The 16183-nt window shown below is 36.9% G+C and overlaps 1 protein-coding gene across 1 annotated transcript; it reads right to left on the bottom strand.

The window, feature by feature from the left end:
- Positions 1 to 2409: 2409 nt before the first annotated feature.
- Positions 2410 to 12685, bottom strand: LOC106072902 (3-oxoacyl-[acyl-carrier-protein] reductase FabG-like). Its single transcript, XM_013233355.2, has 4 exons — positions 12566 to 12685; positions 9861 to 10053; positions 6513 to 6874; positions 2410 to 3265 (listed from the first exon to the last, which is right to left on the bottom strand). The coding sequence occupies exons 2-4, from the start codon at positions 10040 to 10042 to the stop codon at positions 3009 to 3011; spliced, it is 801 nt and encodes a 266-aa protein (XP_013088809.2). The 5' UTR covers positions 10043 to 10053; positions 12566 to 12685; the 3' UTR covers positions 2410 to 3008.
- Positions 12686 to 16183: the final 3498 nt, after the last annotated feature.

The following is a 16183-nucleotide window of genomic DNA, read 5'->3' as shown; positions in this document are numbered from 1 at the left end:
CCATCTGGCATGCGGGTGACATGTCCGAGCCAGCGTCATCTTCTTTGTGTCAGGAGAGCATACATGCTGTTCATATTGGCCAATCTCAAAACTTCCTGATTGGAGACATGGTCCCTCCAAGAGATGCCCATTATGCGTCTCACACACATACATACATGGTTAACATTGTCTTCAGTTTAAGATAGTTTGATATAAGTACACACACATGGTAGTATAAACAAAGTGACTTTAACGTGGCTGAGTGGTAAAGCGCTTGGCTTCTAAACAGAGATATCCTGGATTGGAATTCTGGTGAAGACTGGGATTTCGTCTTTCGGGATCTTTAGGGCGCATCTTAGTTTACATAGCGCTCTAATGGGGGAAAGTAAAGGAGGTTGGTCGTTGTGCTGGCCACATGAGATTCTTGTTAACCGTGGGCCAGAGAAACTGATGATCTTAACAACATCTGCCCCATAGATAGCAAAGGCGAACTTTAAACACTGTCAGAAGTTTAATTTGATCGAACACATAAGTAATTTCAAAATTCTAAAATAGTAATTTACACACAAGCCAATATGAAAGTAAATTAATGGCCGTTATAATTTTTCAAAGCGTAAATAAATAGTTTAAATTTGAGTTTTTGAACTATGATGATAGTGTGGGCTGGTAGAAGGAATTTAAACAAAACCAAGTTGAGACATTATTGAACAATAAATAACAATAATGATAACTTAGATGATGTCTCTTCTGCAACTTGCAAGATACAACGAAAGGAAAATGAATGTCCCACCCATCCCAACGAGGCCGGAGGCCGAGCCTACTCTTATACTAATCACTGGTTTAATAAGCTTGTTTGGTGTGTGAGGGCAAGGATGTAAAGTTGGTGTGGATGAAAATATTTAATAGGTACACCTGACATTTGTTTTACTTGTAAGTAGGGTCATCAGACGCATAGCAAAAGGATGACATGTTCTTCATTGTGGGACCGTATCCTCCATCCGGCAGGAATAAACCTAAAATGTGTTAATATCAGAGGGGTTTTGTTGTTGTTGTTGTTTATTACAGATTACATTATACAACAAATGAATTTCGCCCTTCATATCTTCCGGGTTAAACGCACAAGCTCATGAACTCATAAATAATAGTAAGATTACACCATAGACATATATACTATATCTAGATTGAACATGGAGATTATTTAACACCAAAAAATGTCGTGAAAATTTTTTAGAAAGTTGGATCAAGGCGTTGTTCTGTAATCTAGATTATATGTTACATAGGTTAGTGTTGAAAAAACCACAACAACTTGACTTCTTTGAACTACTTGACAAAACAACGCCTTGATCCAACTTTCTACACAATGTTCAGGATCAGTCGCGGGTAAGAATGTATTTCCAGTTTCCAGTCTAGATATAATATATAAGTCTTACACTTTTGTGACAACTTCCTCCAAAAACTTGCGTCTTTATATTCAAAAGTTTTTACAAGAAAAATTGTTATTTAAAAATAGTCAAGATTTTTTTCTTCTTTTGAACTCCAAGTAGGCCTGTAATTGTAACATTGACAGCGTTATTTTTTCAAACCAACACACAAATGCAGATTATATTTTCTTCTCACAAGCTGAAGAAAATGTCGTGCGTGGAGTTCTCATGTTTGCGCTGAAGATGAAGAGCTGTAATGAGTCTAATTTGATTCTTAATAATAAAGTTTTACATTTGACTGAAAAGTTTTCTCTTCTCCTTTATACGTTTTTGTCCTCCCCTTGGTTTACTAGGACTGTACAAGTTTCTGGCTGTTCTACTTCTCATGGGGGATGCGGGAAAGGCTAACTTTTACTGGGGATCGGAGTGTAAGTCCACTGCTGTTGTGCCGATCTCTTTACAAGGCCTATATTTACTCATGGCGTCTGTCTGTCTGGAAGGATTCTTTTACAAAATGTTTCTCCCACTTCCCATTATCGGAACAAGTTGAAATTTTGTACTATTATTCATAAACAAAGATAATTTTAAAAATAACCAATTATTTAAACATTTAGTGGTATTTAAATATTTTATAAGTATATAAAAAAGGAGATAAGAATTGCAGTATTGCGATGCTTTCCCATAGATAAGCTTTGGTTTTTAAATTTATTTATTTTTATTTTGCTTGTTCTTTATTTCTTTATGCTCAGCTGATGTATGTGTTTGACTTCTATTCAACTCGTTTATTGGTTTGTACATCTAACTTTTTAAGTTTCGGACTTTGAAGAATTGAAGATTATTACATCCTAGCCCAAAACTTTCGCAGGACGGCAGACGGATGGTTGACCGCAGGATTGTAAACTAGGATCATAGATAAGACAGTCCAGAGCGCATACCACACAATCCATGAATTTTCATTTTGTCTAAAAATTCATTTATAAGAATAAATAATTTAACTTTAAAAAAATTAGTAGTAAAATAACAAAAACAATTTATACACAGAAGAAAATCACGTTAACTAAATTTATAACTAATTAAAACATTTTACTGCATTTCAATTAAACTGTTTATTTGTGAAATTCTTTTAATTTAGCGCAAGACACACTTGCACTCAAATACATAAATACTCTTGCAAATGATAATATCCTATTTGTGTGAATTTCATTCAAAATAGCAATATACCATTATATTTAATGTGTACATTGAATCAAATGAAATATTAATGAGAATGTCCTACATTTATGTCAAACAAATTGCTTCATTGGTAGCAGTGTAATCGATTACCATCACTATTTTCAATATTTTGCAATCAATGTATTTGTATTACTTTGAAATGTAAATACATTTTTAAGCGTTTCTTTTATTTTTCTGGAGTAATCATTTTAATAATCAAAAACCTAACAACCACAACCAAAACACAAACATCTCTAGAGAAAAAAATGTATTCTATTATAAGCATATCTCAACTCATGTATACATCACTTTGTCTTATAGTGGCTTAACATTCGCCCAATATAAAATATGTGTTTATATTGTGCTACTCTTGGTCCCGTAGTGTACACTCAATTGTTAGTAATCGACTTGGGGCCCTGCCAGACTGCATCCGCCGTCAACATTAACACATTGACCCGTTATAAAACTTGCTGCGGAACTGGCTAAAAATAGAATGGTCTGGGCTTGTTCTTCCGGAGTGCTGTTCCTTCTATACAGAGGTTGTTGTGATGCGTATTTTAAATAAGACACTCTTGATTCCTCTTCGTCGCAATAGTAACGCTCAAACCTAGTAAAGGAGACAGCCGTTGGATTGATAGCATTGACTCGAATACCTAAAGGATAGAAAAATATAGAAAATTGTTTTAGTAAATCTAAAATTTCGGATGCTGCTCTTTTTTTTACAAAGCTTTTATCAACTCACTCTGTCTCGTAAAAAAGATTGTATTTGTTATTTCCCCTACACCCAATCTCGGATCAAGTTGAAATTTTGCAAAAATATTCATTGGCATATACAAAAGTTGAATCAATATACAAAATTATCAATTAAGTCAATTAATTATTTTTTTAATACCAAAAAAGGGGAATTAACCCTTCAGTATATACAGATGCAGCTTAGTATTTGGGATTTTGTCCCCTTAGATAATTGAACATGTTATTTCTCCCACATCCGTTCATAAATCAAGGTAAAACTATTTATTGTGCCTAACAAAACATGAATCTATTTAAAAAAATAACCAATTAGTCTATTAATTATTGGTAATTAATTATTTTGTTCGAAATAGTAAAGGGGAAATAACTTGTAGATTAGGAGAAATATAGTTGTAAGTTCGGAGTTCTTTCTCTTAGATACTCTTTGTTTTATAAAAAGGATTTTTTTTTTATTTTGCTTGTTTTAATCGTTGTATTAGTCTGGGGTCAGTGACATGTCCGATATGCGTGTCACTCAAGAACTCCTCGAGTTAAATGGAGCCGAGCCTCGTACACTGTTGGCAAAACTTTCGAGGGGCATGGATAGCACGGCGTCAAGGGACTGATGTGGCCCACGAGCCGTAGTTTGTGCATCATTAAAAATATTCACATGAATACACATGGATACCAGTATTAGGCTGTAATTATAAATTTATTAGATAAGATAAGATAGTGTAATAATCATTTTACCGCATCACAAATGATATATAAAACATGATTAACGCAGTAATTGTACCCCACGATGACCTGCTAACCACTGTCAAATAACGTCAACTCTAAGGCCACAACATAAGGTCCTCGGGAACAGTACCATGAAAAAGAAGAAAAGATAGACATAGAAAGCGATTGGAAGACAACATAAATGAATGGACAGGACTGTCAGTGAATGAAACTCTATCCAAAGGAGAGAGGATTGGAGAAAGACGATCAACAGATCTTGTATGGTGCCCCAACGGTGTAACAGACTAAGGAACAGGTGAAGATGAAGGTGAATAACCCATGCTATAAGGGAATAAAAATAGAATTATAACTATTTTTTATACATATCATCATTTGAAATATTTTTAAATAAAATTTAAGAAAGGAAGAAAAAAAATAATATTGTTATTATTATTTTTCCGATTATTATCGGCTTTAAATAAATAGTAAAGACCTCCAATTTCCAATGACTTTAATCTGCCCTTATGCTGTTAGAACTAGAGCTCTTGCTAAACAGAATGTTACTACCCGTTGTACTTTCAACTCTTATTGTGCCTTGTTAAACTCATAACAAATATTTTTGTCTTTTGTAAGTGCAGAGGCTCGCTCTGCTTATTCAGATGCCTATTATGGTAAACAAAATTAAATCTCCCATACATCCGGTGGTATCAAAGCAATCAGATATTGCAGATATAGACAGTTTTTGTGAATTCAGTCATTGGTTCAACAGTCTCTTTTCAAAAAGAGTAAAGTTGACCCTGAATCATATGACTTACTGGGGACTTCAAGACTTCAAGACAGCTGTGACTCATTTGTCTAATACTGATACTAATGACATGAGACATGAATTTGAAAAATACTAGAGACTGCTCTTGAGTGACTTGCAAATTTTAGAAAGTGAATGACTTTTAAACATTAGCTTTCGACGATGGCATCAATTGCCCAAAAGGTATTGGGTACTTCTGCTACAAGTACAAATAGAAATGCTGACTTTTGTCAAATACACTCTGCAGCCCTGGTTGTTAAACTGACGGTAGAGCACTTCAATTACTCATGTTTATGTCTAGAGTCATATCATCAAATGTATGCTTCGACTCTTTGTGTACTGCAGAAAACTGTCATTGGAATGTTTGAAGTTGCAATACCTAGTACCTCGCAAATTATTTTTAGCGGCTCCCGAAAAGAGAAATAAACGCTATTACTTTTGTGTGAAATGTCTGTCTGTCCGTCCGTCCGTCCGTCCCATTAAGATCTCGTAAACTAGAAAAGATAGTGAAAATCCGACATGATAATATTTTAGTCCATTCAAAGTTCTGATGCAACGGCTATTATTTCTTTTCTGAAAGCGAAAAATCTAATTTTTAAAATCACTTATGCAAGCAGTTTTTTTTTTTCATAAAAATACACCACTTTTACAATTATTCACTATTAATAGTAACAAACACGGCAGGCTCTTAAGTAGGGGAGATGATTGTCTGACATATTTTTAACACATTTATGCAAATGATGTTAGATTTTTGGACAAAAAAAATATTTTTTTCTACATTTTTATTGCTAAATTATGTAAGTTCTGCCCTACTAACTACAACATTTACCCAAAAATAATGTTTCCTTTTTTTTTTAAGAGAAAAAATATATTTAGTTTGCACATAAGTTGGACATAATTTAAAACATCAATTATTAAGTAGTTTTTCATACCATAATGGGAACTGCACTGCGGCACCATAGTCATAGAACACTGAACTAAAGGATTTTTTTTCCTACGGAAATGATTTGAATAAGAGATTGACCCTTTACAAAACAATTAGATCAATGAGATATTCATTATAAGAAATCAGTTAGGACAGGCTTACATTAAACTTCACATTCACTTTCACCTATCCTTTGGTCTGCTGGACAGCTGGGGCACCACACAAGATCTGTCAACCTTCTTTCTCCATTCTTCCCTGTCATTTGTCTTTGATAGAATTTAATTCTGATGTTCTTTCTGAAAATATTGATACCTGTCCTTTTACCTGCCTGGGTGGACCACTCGGGGGCCCATTTTGAGTTTGTGTTTCCACACAAACTGTCTTTGAAAATGTTGTTTTTATCTTCATGTAAAGTTTCAAGTTCAAGTATTTTAACTCATAAATGGCATTAAAGCTCAATATTTAGTTTTATCATTGTTTTATCATTTTTTCATAAAAACAATCTGAAACTTTCGATCTGACTGAACCGACTTGAACCCTAAGCGTACTAGTTATCGAACCTAACTGAACTCGACCTTAAAATCTTAATGAACCGAACCGACCCGAACTTTATAAGAAAGGTTTGATTCCCAAGTCTACCCACTTTAGGTGCCTAATGCTAAAGCAGCTGCCCGGACTCGCTGTCAAATATATTACATTATCTTGTGATTTTAATAGTTACCTTTTGGAGCAAGACCCAGCGCATAAGTTTTGGTCATATAATCTACAGCTGCCTTGGACATGCCATAGATGATTTCATAGGGGACGGCTACTGTACTGGTAATAGATGAGACAACAACGATGCAGCCTTGAGACTTCTCGAGATGTGGTATCGCTTCTTGTATAAGAAAAAACCCAGCTTTGACATTGGTGCTTATCGTCAAGTCGAACGCCTCTTCTATGGCATCTTCCAGGCTGATGTTCTTTGTTATTATTCCAGCGTTGCTTACCAAAACATCCAAGTGACCAAATTTATCCATCGTCTGTTGAACGATACGCCGCCTTACCTGAGAGTCTGTTATGTCCCCTTGAACTGCTAAATGTCTGTGCAAAACAAAATCAAAATGTTGGCCTAGGTGCGTAATTACATGACCATTGATAGAAATGTAGGCGAGCTCGGGGGGTGAATGTGCGTAATTATATGACCATGGATAGAGATGTAGGCGAGCTGGGGGGGGGGGGTTGAATGTGCGTAATTACATGACCATGGATAGAGATGTAGGCGAGCTCGGGGGGTGAATGTGCGTAATTATATGACCATGGATAGAGATGTAGGCGAGCTGGGGGGGGGGGGTGAATGTGCGTAATTACATGACCATGGATAGAGATGTAGGCGAGCTGGGGGGGGTGAATGTGCGTAATTACATGACCATGGATAGAGATGTAGGCGAGCTGGGGGGGTGAATGTGCGTAATTACATGACCATGGATAGAGATGTAGGCGAGCTGGGGGGGGGGGTGAATGTGCGTAATTACATGACCATGGATAGAGATGTAGGCGAGCTCGGGGGGTGAATGTGCGTAATTACATGACCATGGATAGAGATGTAGGCGAGCTGGGGGGGGGTGAATGTGCGTAATTATATGACCATGGATAGAGATGTAGGCGAGCTGGGGGGGGGGTGAATGTGCGTAATTATATGACCATGGATAGAGATGTAGGCGAGCTGGGGGGGGGGTGAATGTGCGTAATTACATGACCATGGATAGAGATGTAGGCCAGCTGGGGGGGGGTGAATGTGCGTAATTATATGACCATGGATAGAGATGTAGGCCAGCTGGGGGGGGGGGTGAATGTGCGTAATTACATGACCATGGATAGAGATGTAGGCCAGCTGGGGGGGTGAATGTGCGTAATTACATGACCATGGATAGAGATGTAGGCGAGCTCGGGGGGTGAATGTGCGTAATTATATGACCATGGATAGAGATGTAGGCGAGCTCGGGGGGTGAATGTGCGTAATTATATGACCATGGATAGAGATGTAGGCGAGCTGGGGGGGGGGGTGAATGTGCGTAATTACATGACCATGGATAGAGATGTAGGCGAGCTGGGGGGGGGGTGAATGTGCGTAATTATATGACCATGGATAGAGATGTAGGCGAGCTCGGGGGGTGAATGTGCGTAATTATATGACCATGGATAGAGATGTAGGCGAGCTGGGGGGGGGGTGAATGTGCGTAATTACATGACCATGGATAGAGATGTAGGCGAGCTGGGGGGGGGGGTGAATGTGCGTAATTACATGACCATGGATAGAGATGTAGGCGAGCTCGGGGCGTGTGAAGGAGAGTAAGTACATGACCATGGATAGAGATGTAGGCGAGCTCGGGGCGTGTGAAGGAGAGTAAGTACATGACCATGGATAGAGATGTGGAGACCAGATAACAAAACTGGCTAGAAAGTTGTTTTTAGACTTGGTCTAGGTAGATGCTAGACTGGTGCCTGGCCGCACACATGAAAGGAGGAATTCATGCAGAGGTTTGGAAGAGCGTGCAACATGCCAAGACGGGTGTGAATAAATGATCTTTTAGTCGACGGGGGCCTCCTGACAGAGAGATCGGTGCAGAGCCAATTTCTCATCCTGGCCACGAGATAAAAGCTTTTCCCGGGTCACATGGTTCATAAAAGGGGCGTGCTTGCATCGAACCCTTTGGACATCTGAATCAGGTGCCTGGCCGCTGCTAGGCATTGGGACCGGTTTGGGGTCCGTGGTTCAAGTTCCCCCGAGCAATGTATCATATTTTCTTCCCCTTCTTCTCTCAATAACCTTGACACCTCAATGCTGCTAGTATTCTAAGTTACATGTCATGTTTATTCCTTATTTAGTTCAGCACTAAATGTTTCAAGCTCCATTCATTATAGTAAATGATTTTAAAACATTTGTGGTGAAATCCAAACTCAATTTGCCTTTGGATGGGAACAGTGCGATTTATCTCTATATTTACTTCTTGTGGTGTTGCTTACATTAGCTAGTTGTTTCCCTATGCCCCATCACACATATGGAAATTAACCCTCAGAAAGAGAACATTGATGAGATCGATCCTATTCTCGCTGTTAATTTTACAATTTTGACAAAATACAATCCAGAAATCCAGTCTCACGTTTAAGACGATATAACATTAAATGGTTGCCTGGTCGTTTGATACGAGCAATTGACTGACATTTGGTCCTCTCGGGTTCAACCCCGGCCCACTGCCATCCAATTGCTTTAAATAAAGTGTTTGTTTTTTTTTTGTTTCATTGTTATTGGTGTACTCTCTAAAATCGAATAGATTATGAGCCATGAATATTTTAAAAATTTAGAAATCTAAGTAAGTACTTAGTTCCAAAGGGATTGCTTTTTTTCTGAATTATTTGCTCATTTCTAACTCCTGGCACGTCTGGCACCATAACAACTGTCGCCAAAACTGCGGTGCAAATACGGCGCCTAATCGTCAATGGCCACCACCAGGAGCAGGTGAACACCGGCTATCATCTAACATCAAGTACAAATTTGATCTTTCTTTGGCAATATACAAGACTTCAAGCTTGGATTACTGTTATGCATCAATATCAAGTAAAATATAGGCCCTAGTGTATGCATACTATTCAAGCATACCATTCCCTAAGTAAAATTTCACTTTCAGACCTTGCGATCTATGGGTGCAGATGATGTTAAGATCATCTAATTCTATGGCCGACGGTTAACTAGGGTGTCATGTGACCAGCACAATGACAAGCCGCCTTTATTTTCCTAACTAATGTCAGGTACCAATTAAAGTTGGTTGGACTCATGTGTCCAAAGAATCCCAAAATTAAAAATCTTTGTCTTCTCCGGAATTCGAACCCGAGACCTTCAGTTCGGAAGCAAAGCCCTTGACTACTCAGTTACCACACGTTATTATTTTGAAATAACAAAAAAAAAATCATTGATTTCATTGAATCATTATTAATTAGGCAAACAAAATTAATAAAGTAGATATTCTAGATATACCATTCCATAGAAACTAATTAAATTATATTTATCAGAAAAAAGTAAAACATGTACTTGTCCACGTTCCCGCCACTTTTTTCTTGACACTTCTGCAAAGCAGACGACAGTTTTTGTTCATCTCTCCCACACAGTACGACATTAGCGCCATGCTGAGCAAACAAGATGGCGGTACACTCTCCAATGCCGGAGCTGGCACCAGTAATAACAACCACTTTATCTTTGAAATCTTTCGACATGATTCAGTGTCCTAGTAGTAAATAAATCACTTGCTTTACACAAAAAAAAGTTGTTTAAATTTAGACGAGATCTAGTGCCTACAAAAACAATTCATAGTATTAAAATGTTTTTGAAACGTGTTTCGTTTTGCTCGACATGTTTACAAGGTGTAGCCAACATTTAAATCTGTATTGATTTAGAGAGAGAAAGAAATAGAGACTCTAAGCATTGGTTCCACTGTTTTCATGCGCCTCGAGAACTAGCTGTTAAGCCTGTCGAAAAGAAGAGAACAAATGAGGAGGTCCTCACTCGGAACAGGAACATTGAAGCGATGACTTTTGTGATTATGTAAAGTAATACAATTTCAAATAATCGTTTGGTATGGTTTTTCACTCGAAAACAAACTATGTATTATCGATAATGAAATTTCTGACATATTAAATAAGTTTTACCCAAAAGGAGAAATAAGTTTTACCCAAAAGGAGAAATAAGTTTTACCCAAAAGGAGAAATAAGTTTTACCCAAAAGGAGAAATAAGTTTTACCCAAAAGGAGAAATAAGTTTTACCCAAAAGGAGAAATAAGTTTTACCCAAAAGGAGAAATAAGTTTTACCCAAAAGGATAAATAAGCTTTTCCCTAGCTTTTCTAATGTTTTTTTTTTTGGGAGGGGGGGTAATCTAAATATGACAGGCCAACAGACAGATGACACAAAGCTACCTTTTCATGTTACGGGGGCCGCTAAAAAAAATTATTATTGTAGACTTTTGGGACAAGAAAAGCCCCACCCCCACCCCACCCCGGAGTACATGGGAAGTCACGAAATTGCACGAACCACTTATGTTTTTATTTTTAAAAAAGTGGTGTATTTTTATGAAAAAAAATTGCTTGTATAAATTTGTAGCTTTCAAAAAAACGAGTCGTTGCACCACAAATTTGCAAGATCTAAATTATCATGTTATTGGATTTTAAATGTTTCAAAGTTTTTGCTATCTAATGACCTAAACGGGACTGACTGACGGACAAGCAGACAGCACAAAACTAAAGGCAGCTTTTCCTCTTTTGGAGGCTGCTAGAAACAGAAAAAGAAAAAATATTGTTTAACTTTGTATTATGATTAGAAGAGTGTTTTATTATAATGTGACAATTGGGGCACACATTTTTACTTATGACGCTCCCACTCGAAAAAAGTAAAGTCGCCGCGTCCCCCTTTGCCAGATGGTTGGGTTGGGTAGGTTGAAATAACGCTCTAATTTGACGTCTTCACCCAGTGGGGTTCGCGCCAAAAGATTTCTTGTCCACTAAGATTTAGAAATGCATTCTACAGAAAACAAATATAAGTAAATATTCTCTTTGAATCACTTCGCGAATAAAATATTTACAAACACGGTTACAAAGACAGTTTGTGTGGAAACACAAACTCAAAATCGACCCCCGAGGTGGTCCAACCAGGCAGCTAAAAAGGCAGGATTCAATATTTTCAGAAAGAATATCAGAATGAAATTCTATCAAAAGCAAATGACAGAAAAGGATGAAGAAAGTAGGTTGACAGATCTTCTGTGGTGCCCCATCGGTCCAGCAGATAAGGGATAGGTAAAGTGAAGGTGAAGTTTGATGTGAACCTGGCCTAACTGATGTCGTATAATGAGTATCTAATTGATCAAATTGTTTTGTAAAGGGTCAATCTCTTATTCAAAGCCTCAAGAAAAAAAAATTCCAAAAAAGAAAAACAAATTCTCTAAATTTCCTTTAGCACTTCAAAAAAGAAGATGATTACGTCCTACGCGTCATGCAAGTTAATTGTTCCATGTTGATGTGTCACGCCGCAGTTCACGTGATAGTATGAAAAACTACTTATTATATGCATACTAAATAAGTATTTTGTTAATGTTGTAGTTAGTATGACAGAACTTACTTAACTTAGCAATACAATTGTCAAAAAAAAAAATACAAAAATCTAAAACGGTTTGAATAAATGTGTTAAAAATATGTTTAATAGTCACCTCCCTTACTAAATAGCCTCTCGTGATTGTTACTATTAATAGAGAATAGTTGTAAAAATGGTGTATTTTATGACAGAAAAACTTGATTTTAAGAATTAAATTTTTCGCTTTCAGAAAAGAAAAAAGTCGCCGTTGCATCCGAACTTTGAAAGATCTAAAATATCATGATGTCGTATTTTCAATATATTTTCTAGTTTAAGAGATCTAAACGGAACGGACGGACAGACAGACCACACAACACTAATAGCGTCTATTCTCCTTTCGGGGGCCGCTAAAAACAATATTTGTAGGTCATAATTACATTATATAAAAGCTGTGATTATTGAGCAAGTAATCATATTTTATGTTTCTCTATTTGTAATTATTAAAAACGTTAGCTAAATATATATTTTTCTAGTATCATTTATAAATAAGTTAGCATAGTTAATGTTATTTTATTTATACTTTTAGCTTAATATTATAATAACTTCTGTGCAAAACACAATTTAAAAAATAATTAATTAACAAAATGAAAGGAAGATTAGTAGCTTAATGTCTATTACCTGTTAATTTGTTTCCCCTGGAATTGGACGATTTATGTGTGATACACAAATAAGCATGTTCTCCAGCGACATGAAGCCAACTGTTACAAGTACAGACTCAATACACCAATACACCATGCGGGTATAAATATTGATTCGCTTTTTATTTTAGAGGCCCCCGAAAGAGGAATAGCCTCTATTAGTTTAGTGTGGTCCGTCTGTCTGAGCGTCCCGTTTAGATCACACAAAAAACAGAAAAGGTATTGAAAAGCCGACATCATAATATTTTAGATCGTTCTGGTGCCACGGCTATTATTTCCTTTTTGATCGCGACAAGTTTAATTTGTAAAAATACAGAATTTTCACTACTATTCACTATTATTTGTAAACAAACACGGGAGACTACGTAAATAATAACGGTATTTTTTTGTGTAGGCCTATATTATTATAACACTTATGCAAACCTTTTTTTTTAAATAATGTTATCAGAATATTTGTATTACCCAATTACGTATTTATTTGTAAGCTACTTATATTTTTAATCATTTGTTTAGTTTTGTTTAAGAAAGGTGAAAATGCATTTAGTAAGTAATCGAATATAATTTAAGACACCAATTCATAAGTAATGTTTCATACTATAGAAGTGAAGTCTCATATACACTGTAGGAGGTACACTCTCACATGTAACCAAAGGAAAAGGTATTACATGTACTATCATATCGTAAATCGGCCTAACAGTGTAGTATTATTGGCAACACTTTCGGTATGTACACGTCTCTCCCCTTTGTATTGTCGAGATATGGTTGAGGACTTTGTAGTTGTTGTTACTTTGCAGTTCATAGCTTCTGATATTAATGCTGAAAATATTTTTAAAAATTGCATTTTTATCTGCCTGAGTGGACCATTTCGGAGATCGATTTTGATATTATATAGGCCTACGTTTAATGCAAAATGAAACTGTGTGTTAATCAAAGGGAAAGGCTTCTTTCTCGAGGCTTTGAATGAGGGATTAACCTTTACAAAACCATCTAGAATTCTAGATCAAGATATAGCTATAGTGCTAGATCTATTTTTACAAAGATTATATGAACTCAATCTATCTGTCTGTTTGTCTGTCTGTCTGATAAAAGTGTGTACACACGTTATTTCTCCTACACACAATCTCGGATCAAGTTGAAATTTTGCACAATTATTTCTTTTACCTGACAACACAAGAATCGATTTTAAAAAAATAAATAATTTTGATTGGTATCTTGAACAAGGGAAAGACCTTGTAATTGACTTAAGTGGTTGAATAAGCCGAATTAGTCCCCCTTATGCATTGTCGAAAGAAATAGGTCGCCGCTTGGAAACTAACAATAGATAACTATAAAACCTATTATTATCATAAGCACTTCTCTGGCACAGAGGTTTAATTATTATTATGAGAAGGTTTTAGGAGGCTTGTTCTCTCGAGTTCGAACTCAGGTTTGATAACTTTTTTTTCAAGTGATCACGGTAAAATTGACAAGACGCCCCACTCTTCCCCTTTTTTTCCCCACCTGGTCCAGGCAAGTGATAGGATCATAGTGCATAGAGCAAGCATGAAATTACGCTAATCAAAACAGTTGGTAAAAATATTTCTAATCGCACAGATTAGTCTAGAATTTCTAGATTTATTACACATTTAATCATATGACTGATCCAAACTGATTGATACAATTACACTTAATAGAAGCTGTGTTTTGTTTGTTTGTTTTTCTTGTTCATTATGTTTGTGACAATATTATATACATACATATACATTCACATATAGATAGATAGATAGATAGATAGATAGATAGATAGACAGATAGACAGATAGACAGATAGACAGATAGACAGATAGATAGATAGATAGATAGATAGATAGATAGATAGATAGATAGATAGATAGATAGATAGATAGTTAGATAGACCGACTGACAGACAGACAGACAGATAGATAGATAGATAGATAGATAGATAGATAGATAGATAGATAGATAGATAGATAGATAGATAGATAGATAGATAGATAGATAGATAGATAGATAGATAGATAGATAGATATTGTTGTAGCTCCGCTCCCGCGCCGACTCTGATGGTGCACATCAGAGCACCGTTCAGCACGAGTAGTAGAGAACATTGATTCTAGGGGAAGGACTGTTGTAGATCCGGCTGAAGTGACCTGAAGGTTATGAGAGTCTGAGCTGTCTGGAACTAAGGGCATCCTTCGGGCTACCAGTGAACTGTATTGAGGACCCGAGTGACACTGTGTGTCGGTGGTCTGTACGTGTGTTTAGGTAGAAAAGGACAGGTGGAACGTAAGATAAGACACACTGAGACTTGATAGCTGAAGTCCATGTCTCACGGTGTATTTTATAATTGTAAATAAATACATCGACTATTATTACCTCCTTTCGTTGAGTACTTGCATTAGATTAACTACTATATATATATATATCATGGCGTAGCCAGGATTTTTTTTCGGGGGGGGGGGAGAAAAAATTACCCCCCCCTCACCCCCCGAGAAAACAAAATAGTATGTATGTGTGTGTGTGTACATGATCTTTATTACATTCTGACCCTTCATTCTTTCGAAAGATGTTTATTATGACCCACAATGTCTCTTCCTGGAGTTAGTGGAAAAATTGTAGACTCCCCGCCATTGACTGCAATGGGGTCTTGGGGAGCGCTTGGAGCTCCCCCAGCGCGGGGCGAAGCCCCCCCCCCCCCGCCAAGCACTATTTCTGGTATTGAAAGCCAACAAAATAAATGTTTTGAGGTATCTACAGTAAATTTTCCTGCTATTAAAAAGTTTTATTTCAAAAACCTCAAATGCTATTCTCACTGCCTTACTGGCGCAAAGTTGTACTAGGATGTCATCGTAATCCTTAAGTATGCGTAATTCATTTTGTCGGAGAACATGTCCCGCAAACCTCATGCGACGCTGTCACAACCTTACTAAAGGTTGACTCCCAATTCGGCATAGAATTTCCTTGATTTAGACCCGATCTCTATAACTGACTCCTAAAATCTATCTTAGCCATCTTTGTTGAGCCACATTTAGTGTTTTTCAATTTCGACAAATGACTTTTCAAAGCATTTAATTAATGGAGCCCCGCCACTGGTAGAAATGTGTAACCTCTCTTGAATACGCTCTTGGAATTAGGTGACTGTAGTTTGCTTTCTGATATGATGTTGTCTGCTATCGGTTTTAGCCGGTTTAAAATGATTTTTAACAGTACTTTGATGGGATGACTTATGAGGCTGATGGTGGGATAGTTTTGACAGAGTTGTAAGTTGCCTTTCTTTGGAAGGGTTATTATGAGTGATTGGGTCCAGGGTTTGGGCCAATCTCCTGATTGCCAGATCTTGTTGCAAATCATATAGAGTGCGTTTATTATAGTTTCTCCTCCCGCCTGAAGAAGTTCGCCAGGAATGTTGTCAACTCCGGCCGATTTTCCCTTTTTCAGGGCTTTTACTGCTGCTGCTACTTCCGAGCGAAGAATCGGATAGTCGTCAATGTTGGAAACTGTCGGGACATTTAGTATCTCTGGATCTCCTGAGATTTCAAAGTTATACAACTCTGAACAGTATTCCGTCCATCTTTTCAACACATCTTTGTCCTCGGTTAAG

This window comes from Biomphalaria glabrata, chromosome 2, assembly GCF_947242115.1.
Source record: "Biomphalaria glabrata chromosome 2, xgBioGlab47.1, whole genome shotgun sequence".
NCBI lineage: Eukaryota > Metazoa > Mollusca > Gastropoda > Planorbidae > Biomphalaria > Biomphalaria glabrata.
The sequence above is the reverse complement of the archived record's forward strand: the minus strand, read 5'-3'. Positions and strand labels throughout refer to the sequence as shown.

Bases quoted from the DNA above. Each gene is read 5' to 3' on its own strand.
- LOC106072902 (XM_013233355.2), bottom strand. From the start codon at position 10,042: ATGTCGAAAGATTTCAAAGATAAAGTGGTTGTTATTACTGGTGCCAGC. The intron at 6,875-9,860 runs GTACATGTTTTA...TGTTTTGCACAG, and splicing joins AGTGGCGGGAACGTGGACAA to ACATTTAGCAGTTCAAGGGG. The intron at 3,266-6,512 runs GTAACTATTAAA...TCTATCCTTTAG, and splicing joins GCTGGGTCTTGCTCCAAAAG to GTATTCGAGTCAATGCTATC.